Source organism: Acanthochromis polyacanthus, chromosome 16, assembly GCF_021347895.1.
Source record: "Acanthochromis polyacanthus isolate Apoly-LR-REF ecotype Palm Island chromosome 16, KAUST_Apoly_ChrSc, whole genome shotgun sequence".
Lineage (NCBI taxonomy): Eukaryota > Metazoa > Chordata > Actinopteri > Pomacentridae > Acanthochromis > Acanthochromis polyacanthus.
The window spans coordinates 10,976,318-10,992,602 of NC_067128.1; the positions used below are offsets into that span (position 1 = coordinate 10,976,318).

At 40.8% G+C, this 16,285-nt stretch overlaps 1 protein-coding gene across 1 annotated transcript in view; it reads left to right on the top strand.

The window, feature by feature from the left end:
* The window catches only part of LOC110953978 (dystrophin), a 197,865-nt gene that overhangs the window by 104,646 nt on the left and 76,934 nt on the right, over positions 1-16,285 (top strand). Inside the window, 2 exon segments of the mRNA XM_022198233.2 lie at positions 2,280-2,436; positions 12,876-13,005. Of these exon segments, the coding sequence (XP_022053925.2) occupies positions 2,280-2,436; positions 12,876-13,005 (287 nt within the window).

The window sequence follows — 16,285 nt, forward strand, 5'->3', positions numbered from 1 at the left end:
GGAAAAGTTAAAGACAAACCAGAGCCAATAAAACAGGGCCGGGAGAAATTCTAAATATGGTTCACAAAAAACAAAGTTGTCAAGGTCAAGCAGCACAGACATAATAGGCTGGACTGCACAGAAAGAAGCAGGAGAAAAACAGACAAGAGACCTTTGTGGGTGAGTGCTGGAGATGGGATGTTGTGTGTTGATTGAATACAGCCCATTATGCCCTAATTGCCGTACATGTATAATTAAGGCTAACTCAGCGAGTGGCAACAAGAGGTCTGTTACACTATGTTCAGACATATTATGTCCAGAGGAGAGGAGAAAAACAAAAGTGTTTATCAACAGATATTGCATGCGTGCTGCCACCCACACAGTTAGCCAACGGCATCCACTTATACTAATAACACCTACTCCAGTAGAGACCCAGCAGCCTCTCTTCAGTGGTGGAGAATCAAGTTTTTACTAGCTTGTTTAAGAATATATGTCTTTATTTGTGCTCAGATGTAACCATCAGCCTTTAATAAGTGCTATTTCCACATTTATATTACTGCAATCCTACATGCACATGTCACAATCTATGGCACATATTTATTTATTTATTAAATACTACTGATTTGTCATTAATACTGTATATATAGTTGAACAATAAAAGTCTTGTGCGGTGCAAACGGTATAATAACTGTCTCTGTGGTCATCACTCTCCTGATTTATTTTGGTACTTACTTTTCTTGTATGTCCTTGTTGCCTTTACTTCCTGTCTTTTCTTGTTCCTTTCCCTGCAATCCCCTGATTGTTTGCACCTGTTGACCATTACCTTGATGTATTTAGCCGGCTGTTTCTCCCGTTGTCCGTTGGCAGTTCATCTGTCCACCTTTCCTCGCTCGTGTTTACCCCCTCTGTTTGTTGTGTTTCCCTCTGCCTGCTTTTTTTGGGGGGATTTATTACTTTCTTAGGCTGTGTTAAACCTGCTTCCAGATTTTTGTGTTTGCCTTGACTCTTGTAAGGCTCTGCACTACAATGATATGAACCCTCTGAACTTCAGACCCTGCCAGCAGGTTTGAAAGACATGATTTCTTTTTTAATTTGCTGAAACAATTTAATTTATTAGAGCCGGAAAGAGTAAAAAAACAAAGTATCTTCTAGTTTTCAACTTTGACGCTCTGTGAATGTGTTGTCTGACTTGGAATTCTGTGAAGAAAAGAAACCAAAGATGAGCTAAAAGTGTGATATATAACAAAATCACTGTTTTCAATGTGCATCATTCAAGAACCCACCGTAAATATATGTATGCATGTCATTTGCATCAAAGTCTGTAAAATAAATCAAGTTCTGTGCGATCCAGCCACCAGTCACCTAACAGAAAGTCTGTGACTTTTCAGGTGAGCTGCAGGCTGTGTTTTTACAGGGCAGCGAAGAAACAATAAGAGAAGCTGATAGGAAAATAAAACATACGTGATCAATAAAGTAAATGCAGCATGGCTTATCAGCATTATAAAGAGGAGCAAGCTGTCAGGAGATACGTTCAGCATGGGGAAGCATGTTTCTAGAGCTCATGTGTCGAGTAGTGTAAAAACACACAATCTGTAAAAGTTGTAAAAATGCAAATAGAAAAATATCTGTCAGGTATTGTGTATTTTTTTTGCAAAACCAGGTTAAAATATTACACATGTTGATTCCAGATTTTTTTCAACTGTTGTAAAGCAAATAATCAAAGATACTGAGCTTTTGTTCTTTCTGTTTTTTTATAGTTTATAGCGTTAGAACTTTTTTACACTGCATAGAATACACTTTTGAGTTCTCTGAACTTGTAGCCTTTGCTTCTTCCACATTGGTGCAGGACTTTTTATTGCAGTAAAAAATGAACCCACAGTGAGAAAAAAGTGTGACAGGAGCCAAAATGGCCAAAAGCTGCTTGGAGTTCAGAGAGTTAAGTCACATTTGCTTTAGTAACCTGCCTGACTACCTGCTTTGTCTTGCAATCGGCTCCTCTTTTAACATATAAGATGACACAACATGCAAGAACTACATTTAAGGAGCATGTTCATTGTAATTTGAAAATGACAATCATAGGAATAAGTTAACCATATAAGAGGAACATTGTTCAGCCTTAATAAACACGATGATTTAGTCAAGAATTCTCTGAGGAAACTGCATTGTATTTAAGGTTCAAACATTTAAAAAAAGAGTCAATAAATAAATAGTTGCAATGTTTGAACTGACAAAAGAAAATACTGATGATGCTATTAAAGAGATGTAATAGAATAATTAACGTGGCTGGTGCTTGTTGGCAGAGCCCATCTGGAGGCGAGTGCTGAGCGCTGGTCACGTCTGCTGGGCCTCCTGGAGGAGCTGTGGAGGTGGATCTGCATGAAGGATGAGGAGCTGGCCAAGCAGATGCCCATTGGAGGAGATGTGCCCACCTTGCTCCAACAGCAGAACCACTGCACGGTGCGTACTGTCGCCACAGGCCATGTTCCTGCCCCACTGTGCAACATTCCCCACAGCTCATCCCTCATTGTTTCCTTGAAGTTTCCAACGAGTAATACTGTCAAGTTTACATTTTAATTCTTTCTTTGTCTGTTCCTTTAAGTATGTTTTACCATTTTCAACCATACTCTCAACTCTACATGATGCCTTGACATATATATTTCTTTATTTTTCAGTTATTGATTTAACTCCTAAAAACTCATTTCTAACAGATTAGAAATATCACATTTTGATATACAGTTGCAGCAGGTGCATAACAAAATGTACAGATATTCTTTTATCTGATCTTGGATATGAACATATTTCAAGATTGGAAAATAATGCCGCATTACACACTACAGGGAGTTAAGTTGATCCTGTACACCACCTCATGTGATCTCATGGGGATCTGGATGTAAACATAATGGAGACTTTGGTGCAACAAACTGCTTTAGTGCTAATGAGAAGGGGAAAAAAAACGTAGGGCTTACACAAATCTGCATAAGAAAATGTTTGGAAGATGTGGTCAACAAGGGTTATCTTTTTCTCAATGAGAAGTGGAGGTTGTAATGTCTGTAGCTAACGTTAGCCTCAGGGGCTAAAATGTTTCGCATTGCTTGTCAACAGTGTTTGCTGCTCCCGGAGCTTGTGTGATTATCGTAACCATCCTGATAAATACCAAGCATGTTTGATATCATCGAATTGGCCCAGATGAGTCTGCGGGCGGTTTGGGAGGTTAAGGACTGGATCTGTAAACTCCTCACATTACAAAATAATCTGGACCAGACATCGGTGCAGACTACGATCCCAGACCAGATTTCTTCTCCAGCAGTCAAGAGGGGTGAAATGAGGGGGAATCAGTCTGAAACTCCTGCAATCTGAGCCTGGCCTCAGGGCGCAAAAGTCTATCGTTGCTGTTAGTTCATGGAGTTTGAATTTCACATAATTCCAGCATCTTTTCACCCATCTTCATCCTGAGCAGAGGCGTTATTTCCAAAATAACTGAGTAGGTTTGCAGGTACTTTAAGGTGAATGAGAAGCCTCACATGACGATCTTGTCGATATCATGACTACCATCACCCCCTGTGAAGTCACAGAACATTTGTCAGCATTCGAAACCCGATAAAGGGCAAAGTGTTACTAGAACATAACCATGCTAACACAAGAAGATAATGTGAATTTTAAAGCAGTGGTCGTAATCATCCTGACATTATCAAGCATTCGGCTGGTGAGTGATGTGGCTACAGTACATTTACTACATTAAACCCATATCAGTGCAGAATCGAAGACCAACATCAAAATCACTGCTATTCTGTTGCCCAATTTATTACATTCTTCAAATCCTTGTTTTTTTTTTTTGTCAACCTTAAACCCACATCACATCATTTCTTCTAACAAGCAATCAATACCTTTATTGTGCTGACCTGTGCACACCTTTGCCATCACTGTCATCTGTGCTGCCCACTGTATTATTTATTGTAACCACTGGTTATTGTGATAGTGCATCGGAGTGTAATTGCTTTCAGATAAATGACTCACCCCGTGGCTACTGTTTACTCCCAGTCTGCTGGCCGCCACTGCTGTTGACATTGTAATGCTTTTCTCCGCACCCCGTTCACCACACTATTATTTTGTTCCCCAAAATGCCTTGAGAGTAAACACGTGCATTCATGCGTGGGCGAAGGATCAAAGACACACTCAGACAGATCAGCCGGCACACTTTGGGATCCATGCGCGCACACACAGTCCATTACCTGGGTGCCACAGATGTATGATGCAGCTAGAACTCAATCCAACAACAACACATTTGTATCTGCATGCAGACAGTCTTGCATGTAGTGTGGCTGCTGTGATGATGTGGAAGCTTTTGTGAAAGTTTGTCAAGCAATTGCAAGCACAAACATTATTGCAATTTGTGATGCCAGTTATCTGACTTTCAGATTGCATTTCATTTTCTCATTACATTTTGGTATATACAAAATTAATGAAGTAATCATGCACACAGCAACACGAGTTCCCACAAAAGCTCAAACGGAATATCCACACTTTTATTGCAGTGTGTGCTTGAACAATGAAAAAATATAGAGATGAATGAAAAGGCAAAGTCCATAGAAATATAGGAATTCTAAACTGCATCTTAATTTACAAAAGAAAGAGAAAACAAATCAGCATGAGAATTAGAACAATATTCTCTCAACATTCCTGCAGCCACTTGTTTTAAAGGCAAAATATCAAGAAAGATGGATTGCTGATCTACCTTAGAGACTCAGTGGGCTCGGGAATGGCAGATGATCAATTTCTTGGCTGCTGTAATGCCTGCTAAGTGTATTCTTTGCGTGATTTCATGAAGAATCCTCATTCGAAAGCAGAGCAGATTGGGTAAATTATTTGTTTTTTAAGAAGAAAGAGATATTCTGGTGTACTATTTGCCAGTTAACCTGGAATCAAAGACTCGATCTAAGAGTTTTCCTTCTGTCTGGGTTGTAATCCCTGAGACAATGAACCTCTGTCCAGGTTTATCAAAATTTCTCCTGTAATGTCTGAGATGAGGTTGAGTCTCGCTCCGTGTCTTTACCCGACACCCGATGGAGCGGAGGGACGGAGCTCGCCTCAGCCCATCAGATGAGCTCCATCATAGAAAGAATGGCTCTGGCAGCACACAGTACCCACAGAATACAATCGTCCTGCATCTCCACTTTCCCCTTCCTTTTCTCATTACCCCCTTTCAGCGCTTTTATCTCGTCTTCTGTCATTCTCCTCTGTGGTTTCTGTCTTGCTGCTGGCCTCCTGCTTTTGCGTCTTCTGTCTTTCCAATCTCCCTTTTCTCTCTACTTCAGACTTTGTTGTCTCTCCGGTCCCTATGTTCATCTCCAGGTCTTCAGCTTTGAGATTGCTGAAATAGGAGATAATGTAACAGGGGAGCCGAGAGTGAGGAAGGCTCACTTTTCATTTTGACTGTGTTATATTTTCCCTTCACTTCGCTCTCCTCTGTGTTCTTAATAGATTGGCCTGGAGGTCTTGCTGACCCTGAGAAGGATGAGAGGGCTGAGCAGAACAAAGAGCTGGGGCTTTGAACACGTCATGCTCTATTACTTGCTTACGCTGACAGACACACACTTGCAAGTCCCCTGCGCTCACGCATACATGCACACACAGGCCAAAACACACACGCCGACTGCTCCGTCAGAGAGATGGGAGGAATGTGCGTGGATATATGGAAATTGGTATCTATGAGGTAGGGAAGGCTTAGAAGGGCTAAGTAGAAAAACCTGCCTTTTTTTCCCCCTCCTTTTTATTTTGGGAGACTTGGAGAGATAAAAGAGGAAGGCTAAGCCACTTAGCCCAGCAGAGAGCAACGGATATTGCTGTTATTAAAGAATCGGAGGGAAGAAAAATATTAGAGAGCGGTGATCCGAACAGTCCTAGAAGAAAGTGACTGACAGGAAGCGGCAAACAGGCAAAATTAGATGAGGAGGAAAGACAAAGAAATAGGCTGGAAAAAAGATGTATATGTGGGGCAAAAAAGGTTAGTTGGAGGTAGAAAAAGCCTTTAAGTGGTGCATTTCCACCTGTTTATTTATTTTTTAGGACATTCAGTTGTTAAAGCAACTGTTACGTTCAGTCTTGCTCAAAAGAATCTTTTTTTTTTGACAATATGCCGATAGAATTTAAAAAGTGTAAGAGGGAAAGATGGGTGTTGTTCTGTCTTCCTCTAGTGACTTCTTGCTCCCTCCTCTGTGTATTGATCTGTATCTGTTTTTCTCTTCAAAAATGACCATATTAGCGCTTATTAATTGCACATTCAATTATCCAGCTAAAGGCCTTTGTCAGCATCCAGCTGATTAAACTCATCAGTCTCTTATATTAAATTACCAGCTTTCAGATCAGAGAGTTGGAACAACAGAACAAACGCCTCTGGGCATTTTTTTACGGCTCTTATCTTTCAGCAACAGTTGGCTTCTTGTCTGTACTGTTAGTCCTGTCCAGTCAGGCCCTTTCAGCAGCCTCCCCACATGTTTCAGAGAGAATAAATACAAACAGGCAAAGTGTGTCACTTTAAATTTAGTTAACTTGGTTTTCTTAGCAGTCTCAATGTGCTTAAGTAGCATACAATTACCCAGCCTGAAGTGAGGAGAGCCTAATCTGCTGCACAGCCCGTCTTAATCATTGTGCCTGCATGATTGATTAGCACCATTTGCACTTGAATGGACAGGTCGTAAAAGGAGGATGAAATTGATTGGAGTGCTGCGCTGGACTTTACCTCAGGGTCTCTTTGGAAAGGAAGGACTTTGTGTAAACTTACAATTGGCTCTCTTTTAGTAACTTTTGATTGTTTTTGTCCGCTTCATTTGCCCTTGTTGGCAGCAGCTTCATGAAGTCGTTGTCCTTCGTCGTTAGTTTATCTGAGGAAATGCAGTTTTCTTCAATACAATTTTATTGTTCACCATGGAGGTATAAAACACTGCAACATTTGGGCTGGGGTAGGCAATATTTTTTTGACCGTGCAGCATAATGTAAGTCAAGTGGTCTGAGAGGAAACTAGAGTCCTGCACCGATGCCTAGTTTTCAGAAAATCCAGCCTGTGTCAGGACATTTTAACGAGTCATAGGTTTCATTCAACCGTAGCAGATGAGACGGTATAAATAACTATAAATAAGTCTGATGGGAGCAGGAGGTGGTGGTGCAGTGGATTAGATGGAGGACTTTGTTTTGGGAGAGTAGGGAATTCTGGGTAAAGTCACAAAGGACTGTTGACTTTCTTTGCATGTCGGAAGTGCACGTTCTGCTAAAGGGGAGAACAAGAAGCTGATCTTCAGATCCTTTTCTACGTATTTTTCTGGCTTCTGCAATCTTAAAGCTGCAATAATCGATATTTCTCCTTTGGCTCAAACAGTGGTTTGATTTACAAGGGGGTCACTTGTAGGGTTGACCCCACAGAATTCAACATGCTCTGCAACATGTGCTCATCTTTTGGTTTTACGACTCCACGGTGTCGGTCCAGATTTGCACAGATACTTCCGGTGCTAGTTCAGCATCAAACTGCAGGCTGATGGAGTTACAGGAACAATTAGCTGCTGCACGTTAGGAAGCATTAAAGAGCTGAAGAGACAGTTGTTTCCCTTGGGAGTTATTGGAAAACACAAAAAAGCTGAAAGGAGGGTGAATGTTTGGCTTATGTTCATGATGGCAGCTGTAAATCAAGGCTGCTGCTGAGGCAACATGATAGAATGTCGGTTTGGTGTTTTTCCTGCTACACCCACCAAAAAAGTTACCAAAATATGAGTACCAGCATGTGTAGGAAATTAGATTCAAAGACAGTGACAGCATTAATGCTCAAGTGAAAACCTATCTGAAAATATTCTGTTTTCTAGAAGCGTTAAAACTGCACCAAAATGTTATACACTGCTTTCAAGTCATCGCAGTTACGCAGCCACAACAGTGTAAAATATAGTGTACATATTTTAAAGAAAATAACTGTCACTGAAAAGTTATTTAGTTTTCTATTTTATTAGTTGCAGAGCTGTCTCGGGTTGATTTCTTCCTCGTCCTGAGGCATTTTTACAGCCTCCGGGTATTTTACTTATTTTAAAAATGACCAACGTTGGAAGCAGTAGTTTAGCAGAGCATGCCAGAAAATTTAGTTCAACAAAACCACCATCTATCACTAGCTTTCAGATACTCTACAATAACAGTAATGTTAGGGGCAAAAGCAGCAATTAAAACTTCAGGCTGCGTCGCTCTGAGGCTCCTTTATGAGCTGTAAATCTCCTCTGGCTCCGACAACGGAAGTTCAAACATTTTACATGAAAAAGATTTAAAAATACCAACTTCAATTTGTTTTGATTTTCCACAGAAAAATAAGAACTCCTCATTTCCTTGTGTTTTTGTTTGGATGTGAGCGAAGCCCTGTCGTGAGGGGCCCTTCAGTTCCTGTCAGGTGCTTCTCTGCTGTTGAGAGATGTTGTATTGTAGTGGTCCTTTTGGGAGGCTTTTTTTTTTTTTTTTTTTTTTCTTGAAGAAGATGAGGGCTGCGGTAATATTGCAGAGAGGCTGAGATAGCAGGGTTTTGAGAGCAGGAAGAGGGATGTTTGGCAGAGCTCTGAAAGTAGCTGTGTTGTGATGTTATCTTATTGGCGCCACAGCGCAGGGCACATAGTGATAAGAGTTTGCTGTGCTGCTACAGCCACACACAACATGGGCACAAACACTCACACACACATAATCACATCAGATAGAGAAATACACGCACACACAGTCAAGGTCACGGTCACTCATAGGTCCAAGGACTGATGCTGTGAGAGTCCTGCCTTTCATCACAAATTACAAAAGCCTGGACCTTATTCTGATGTGCTGAGAAACTACTATAAAGAAAAACAATGTGAAGACGGACCTTGTTTTATCTTTGATATTGGGAGCTATGTCTTATCACTCACCGGCCAGCGGGGATTTGCTTGTTAAAAACGTTTATTTTTTCTCAACATGAAAGCTGCACATGTGTTTGATATTTACCTCTGATGCTCCCTGTGAAAAGTGTGACGCTCTGATAATGTGCGCATGTTGAGCTTTTACTGAAAAAGACCTGTTTGAGTGTTTGGTAAAGGTCTTTGGTGTTGTCTGTGTGAACTGCTAGGATGCCCGGTGGCTGGATGTCAGATACAGAGGCTGTTTCTGGCAGGGGGGAATTACTTGGCTCTACTTGTGTGGCCGATTACAACCTTCTGTGGCTTCTGTCTTTGGAGTCAGTTAACAGTGAAGGATAATGTTTGATTCAACACCACTGACATAAGTTTCAACATTTATTGTAACCAACAAGAATACAAAATACTAATCGGACTACACTGATGTGATATGATCTTATTATTGATATGGTATTAACTGTCTGAACCCCAAGCTGTTTCTGGACATTTGTTTGCTCCTGTCACATTTTTTTACTCACTGAGCTCATTTTTACTGCAGTATCAAGTCCTGCAACTGTATGCAAACAAGCACAACCATGATTAGAAGTACAGGGAACTCAAAAATGTCTTTTGTGTAGTGTAACAAAATTATAATGACATTAATCAAAACAAATCGAAAAAATTGCCAAAAAAAGACAGAACAAAAGCTGAGTTTTTGTGATTATTTGTTGGCAGCTCTACAAACTAAATGTTGTATAATTTCGATTTTTTTATTTGCTTCCATACTTGTCCGCTAGCTGCTTTGTGTCAACACAGCCTGCAGCTCAACCCAGTTTGGCCAAAAAGTACCTGAGTTTTTGTCAGACAAAAAAAAAAAAAAAAAAATTAAATAAAGCAGATGTTATTTTTGGCAAGATTTTAAACACAACAATTAAAAGTTCTTTTAATGAAACAGGTGATTTTAAGCTTAGATTTGATCAGGTTTTCTGACAGAACAGAACATCACAGATGAGTAGTTTAAGGACTGCCAGCACATAAAAAAAGCAATGATTGAGTCTGTTTTAATACTTTCTGGCTCTGATCAATGTCTTGGGTAATTTGGGCTATTTTTTTAAAAAGATGAGCTTTCAGACCTGCTGGCACGTTTAGGGCATCAGAAAGTTAATAAAGACTGTGCTTCAGAGTTCATTTTTCACATTGGTAGTGTCTACAGATACGGACCCGTAGTCTGTGGGCTACGGATATGGCACTTTCCATTTGCCAGACAGATACGGACCCGTACGCGAGTCTCGCGAGTCAAGAAGCTGCTAACCACTGCAAACTGTTGAAAGGTAAGCAAAGGTTAAGGTTAGGGTTAGTGTTAGGGTCAGGTTTAGGGTCCGTACCTGTAGTACTGATGCTACGGGTCCGTACCGCTACCGTCTACCGGGAGTCACATGACCAGATCTCGCGTATCTGATTGGCAAATGGCAAGTGCCGTATCCGTAGTCCACAGGCTACGGGTACGGGTCCGTACCTCTAGCAACAATCTTTCACATTATTAAGCAACTATAAAGACGTTTTCCGCATTCGGGTTCTGTCAAAATTTGGCAAATGGATCCAAAAATATCGTCAAATAATATTTAGAAATGCTTGAAATGTATTACATGAGACCAAACTTTTGATATGTGCAAAACAAAAGCTTCAATGTCTGTCTATCTACCATAAGACAAAAACCATCAGAGATTGACTCTATTGAAAGTTAATAAATGACATTAGTACTGAAACAGTTGGTTCATTAATTGCTAAGTAGATGAATAGAAAATGAATTATGAGATTGATGAGGCATTTACAAGCAAACATTTGAAAACTTTTTTGAAGACTTTTTTCATGTCTTTGTTACTATTTTATAGTTCAATAATTGCTCAGTTCATGTAAGAACGTCTGCTCTTTAGTAAATATAATGTATAAATCATAACTAATGGATAAATGTCACACCATGTCTTGTGGCTGTATCATTAAAGTTTGTGTTCTCAGACAAATAAAACAATGCTTCAGTATTACTTTAGCTTTCTGTCGTACACAGAGTGCTGGTTTGGCGCTGTGAATATTAATTCCTTCTACGTCTGGTCGTAACCAGCCTCCCCTGATTTATTCAACCAGCGCTAACCCTGAGCTGCTATCAGTGATTTGCAGGAAAGAATAAATTATGTTTTAAAGCAGATATCAGAATATTTTACTTGCTAAACTCTCAGCAGTATGTACAGAATATTGGGAATGAACAGTCTCTTCACGCTCAATTAAATCCCTTCTAAAGCCTCATTTAAACCACCAACACATCAGTGAGTGCAAAACAAATAATATGGAAGACTGAGTGGTGGGTTTCTACTGGTAGTCATCCTCCCAGCTCTATCCCACCTTCCTCTTTCTCTTATCTCTGCTCACAACCCTTTTCCTCTTCCTCAATCACCTCTCATTTAGTTTCTATCTCTCAAGGTCCCCTCTCTGAGCTACCTGCCTATTATGTCTCCTCCATGTTAGCTGGGAGGAAATCATTGGAACGGAGCAAGCCATTTATTAGCTGGGATGATCTAATTTGGGTTGGATGCTCCATTTCAGCGTAAGGGTACATTTGTCTGCGGGAGGCTGCGTGAAATTGTCATTGCATCAGTCTAAACTTAACTCTGACAGCAACTTACTCCTTGAAATGAGTGGGGTTTTTTTTGTTTCAGACTGAAAGAAAAAGTAGCATGTGCGTCTCAAGGCCGCTAATCTCCCCTATTTCTTCTTATGTCTCCGAGTGGTGCTGGTTATATGATCGCACTGAACCCTGAATCTTGCCATCTGCCCTTCGGTCAATGTTGTGCGCGTGCATGAAAAACTGGATTTTTGCCCTTTCGCTGTACTCATCTGTTTGATAGTTCTGATAAGTGAGAGACTTTATCACAGCGAATTGTCCCATCTAATCAACTTCCTTCGCAGCATCTTAAACTACACTGCCGTCTCACAAAGCAATCACATACTCCGATAGGCAATGAAGTCCCCCGGGGTCGCACGTATATTAAAACATGAATAATTATACTGTTACGTGCCAAGCTCGCTGCCTCGGCTGTGCACTGTATCGAGGCTGACTGCTTGACGAGAGGTTAAAAGCGTTTGTCGAATTGCTCCGTGAACTTTTACTATCTTTTTTTTTTCTGTGATGTCGGGCTTGGAGTGTGTGAATGACCATATGTTTGTGTGTGTGTGAGCTGTTCTGTAAGAGGATATGTGGTGTTACTAGTTGGCTCTATAATGATAATTCCTGCAGGGTTGTAGCGCCCAGTGACTCACTTTATTCCATGGATCGCTCAGCTAATTTCACACAGACCCCAAGGAAATGCCCGGTTTGACCCCGTTTTCCTGCCTTCAATCGCTGCTCGGTTCTCAGATCTCTCGCTGCCGCTGACTCTCCCGACATAGCTGCTCTCTTCCTTCTTGCCTTTACTCCTAATAGATGAAGCCCGGCCAGCGGAACTGCTTTTGTTGGGCACCGATCATCTAATTAGCCATTGAAAGCGATGTTTATTTCGTCTATAAGCCGAACGTAAACATCTGCTCCTGTTCTTATCTCGTGTGTGCATTCGAGTTTGAGTAAAACAGAAGTGTGTCTTTCAAAATGCATAAAACGCCAGAGCTTATTTAAACAGAACTGGTTGATTAGTCGATATTTCCGTGGGAGGAGCACAAATCTGGATGCGACGGCCTGTTGAAAACACACCGAGTTCACTTGGAGTTCACTGCTGCAGGCAAAATCAGGAGAATCAAACATGAGCATACCTGCAAAGGAAATGCATGAATTATCTCTCTTGAATTCTCTTCTAAAAAATGAACTCTGCTCACAAGTGCACTCTCTTTCTCTTTTAGACGAGCTGTTCTGTCTCCAGTTATACCAGAAACTTTGCTGTTTGAATAGCAGCCTTGCTCTCTTTTTCTTATAATCATCTCGAAGTAATTTATCTTTGATTATACTCACAATTCGTTGCTTTGTGTTTTCTTCTGCAGCTACTACGGTCAGAACTGAAGGAACGCGAGCACTTGGTAATCAGTACTTTGGACCAGGCCAGGATGTTTCTTGCTGACCAGCCCATTGAGGGTCCCGGAGAGCCACGCAAGAACCTGCAGCCAAAGACCGGTCTGTTCCAATTCCATAAAAAAAGCATCTGTATATGTGCTTTAACTTAACGTAAAATTATAGTCCCGGAAGCCTATTTAAAAATGGTAAATGCTTCTTAAACTATCATTACATTTCCCTCAGTCCATCAGCCACTTTTCATGTTTTTTTTCTCCACTTAATTCAGCAGTCTCTTGTAAAATCACAGCTCATATTTAGCCTTAGGCAGTCTGATCTCTTAGTAGTAAAGCAAGTGTCTCTCTATTCTGTATCATTCCCTTGATCTCTGCTCTCTATATGTTAGACTCTTACTCATAAACTGATGTTTATATACCACACCATATGATTTACAGCTTTTATACAATAATCAGAATCATTTTGTGTCACCACCTACATGTTGGACAAGTAATTTCTACATCTATAAAACACAGCTTATCGTATTGTGTGTTTAAGACACTATAAACTAAATTAACGTATTCTAAATGGCAGTGTGTAAAAGTAGTTCTATGTTTAGTAAAGAAGGAAAGAGTAGACGGTGATTTTAGAGGCTGCTGTCACTAAAGGTCATGGAGTAACATTCTTAGCTAGACTTGATCTGAAATTACTTTTTGCAAATACATGTTCAGTATCTTCACTTCTAAAGCTCCTCTCACACATGTGCTCATTCCCATGGATCTGACAGGAACTGAATGCTTCAGTTTTATGTGGAAATGGACATCTGGTCACTTTTTGTAAAAGGTATGGCAGCTGTCTTATGAGGTTTCTGCATCACTTCAGCACACTTTCAAGTCTAAAGTGCATGCCATTACATTAATGGATGAGGATGCATAAGATCACAAGATACTTTGAGTTGTGTGAAGCAATTTGGAAAAGGTTTTTCCACATTTATGCACTAATATTCATCCAAGAACATCACGGAGTCCAACAGACACAGTTTACATACTACAACACCTTTCTCATCGCCTAGCCGCGCTAGACAACCCACGGCAACAAATTTAATTCTCTGCCAGGGTGGGTCTAGTTACCCTCCACAAGGCTCGAGGCTGGATTCTCCTAAAACTGGCCGGACGAATCACCATGAAGTGTAGAGTCAGAAGGCGGGCGTAACTAAGTGACGACAGAGGTGCGACGATTCTGACAGAAACAACCGGCGCACAATAAACAGTTATCTTTCGACTCTGCTTTGGCCACAGCCCTTAAAGATTTGAAGCTAAAATTCAATTTGAAAGATAAACAAAGGACGGCACTGAAGTGTTTCATTGAGAAGAAAGACGTATTTGGACTTATGCCGACGGGATATGGCAAATCCTTAATATACCAGTTGGCTCCGCTGGTTGGGAAGCTAATGGGACTTAGCCACAATCCGCGGGCGCTCTAGGAACTATGTCAGCCTATTCATTGCACTGATTGGTTGTATACCTACCCAATTGCTGCAGAGTGATTTGAAAGACAACCTTTTAGCCCGCCTCCCTCCCTGTCGAGCGGTCCTAGACCCTTCTGCCTTCAGAACATGGGTCTAGCACGGCTAGGCTACCTTTCTCATTCACTTTGTCCTACAATTTCTGAACTGAAGTGTCCACAGAAATTAAACATTACTGCAATGAAAAAGGAACAAATGAGATCGAGACTTATCAGTGATAATCGGGGTTGAAATTTAGTTTGTTGCTTCCAGCTGTTTGTAGGAGTCTTTCCTCTGAGTTTATTAAATGCCTGCAGCACCAGACAGCACAAGGATCCATATCACCCATCTCCAATGCCAGAGAGTTGTGAGCATCCGAACAAATATACACATGGAACAAGCTTTATTCATTGTGTAGAATTATGAAGCATCCTCAACATGGAGACAGGATTGATCAGGATCTAACAACAACTCATTATGAGCTTTTTTCCCCCACAGCTGACAGGTGAGCTGTCCTACAGAGTATCAGTTTATCAGCTGCAGATAAGTCACTTACTCCGTAGCGGCCATCCTCGGGTGTCGGGACATTTAACGGGGAACATTAACATAAAAGTGATCTACATCTGAATGACAGAATGCCACCACTTTTCCAGTCTGATAAAGCCAGCAATGTTCCATAACCCATGTCTGAAAAGGGCTTCAGTCACCAGAGCAGCCTTGTAGACTCCTATTCAACCAACATGAAGAATTAGATCAGAAAGGTTTCTCATTCAAGACATTCTGCACCAGAAAGCTTTTAGACCTTCACAGCAGCATGTCTGTTTATTCTTAAACTCAATGTGAGGACCTATTTGGCCCAGTTTAAGGTCAAGTGCCCTTGAAACACCATTCAGTAAAATCTGTCTGAGGTAATACCGCTATATCACATAGGCGCCAACATGCACCGACTCCTTCAGCATTTCCTTTCCATCTCTATTTGATGCGGCGGGGAAGTCTTGGTAAAGTCAGCACATTTCCCTTCCACTAAAATCTTACTGTGTGAATAATTAAACCTCCCCATGGGGCTATGTAGGGGCGCAGACCGATAGGCTTGTTGTCTGTGATCTTTGATGCAAATATCAAAGCATCATCTCATTGTATAAATAGCTGAAAAGCTGATTTAAATTTAGCTGAACTTGTTTTGCAATCAGAGGACATTGAATTTCTTAGTGACACTGTTAAAGTCTCGAAATATCTCCCCTACTATTTTTATTTAGTCAGTGCAGCTAAATTGACGCTTATTGTTTTGCTTGTAGCTGACATTTTTCATGACAAAACACAGACGCTTTGATGCTGTGTGTGAGCATTAGGCGCTACCTGCAGTATTATGTCTTGCAGTTGTCAGACTTTTGTGTATGCAGAGAGGAGGATGAAGAAGGAGAGAGATTGCAGAGGTGCAACAGGTGAAAATGGTAATTTAGTCACTACCCTGGAGATGAGACCTTAGAACTCATAAAAGCTGCTCATCTTTCTTAAGATGGGTATTTGGGGAGTAGTTTTCTCTCCTTGCTGCTCTTTCCTCTTTAACTGCATCCTCCGATTTGTCACAATTATCCTTTCCTCTCACCTTTCCTGCCTTTCTTATTCCCTAGATCCTCGGTCTCTCTCACCATTTTTCTTTTTTTGGTCACTTCTATTATGCGTTGATGCCTTTACTTCCATTCTAGCTGTAATTTTTTTTTTCTTTTTTCACAATTTTCTTTTCTTATTTTTTTGTCCATGTATTTGGCCAATCTTTGGCCAAGATAAAATCATACAAATAGTGGAAAGTAATGTGCAATAGGAGGGAAATTACCCGAGAAAGGTTTGAGTACTTTAATGTTCCCAATAACATTTACAGTCACAGCATTTCACAAAGACATA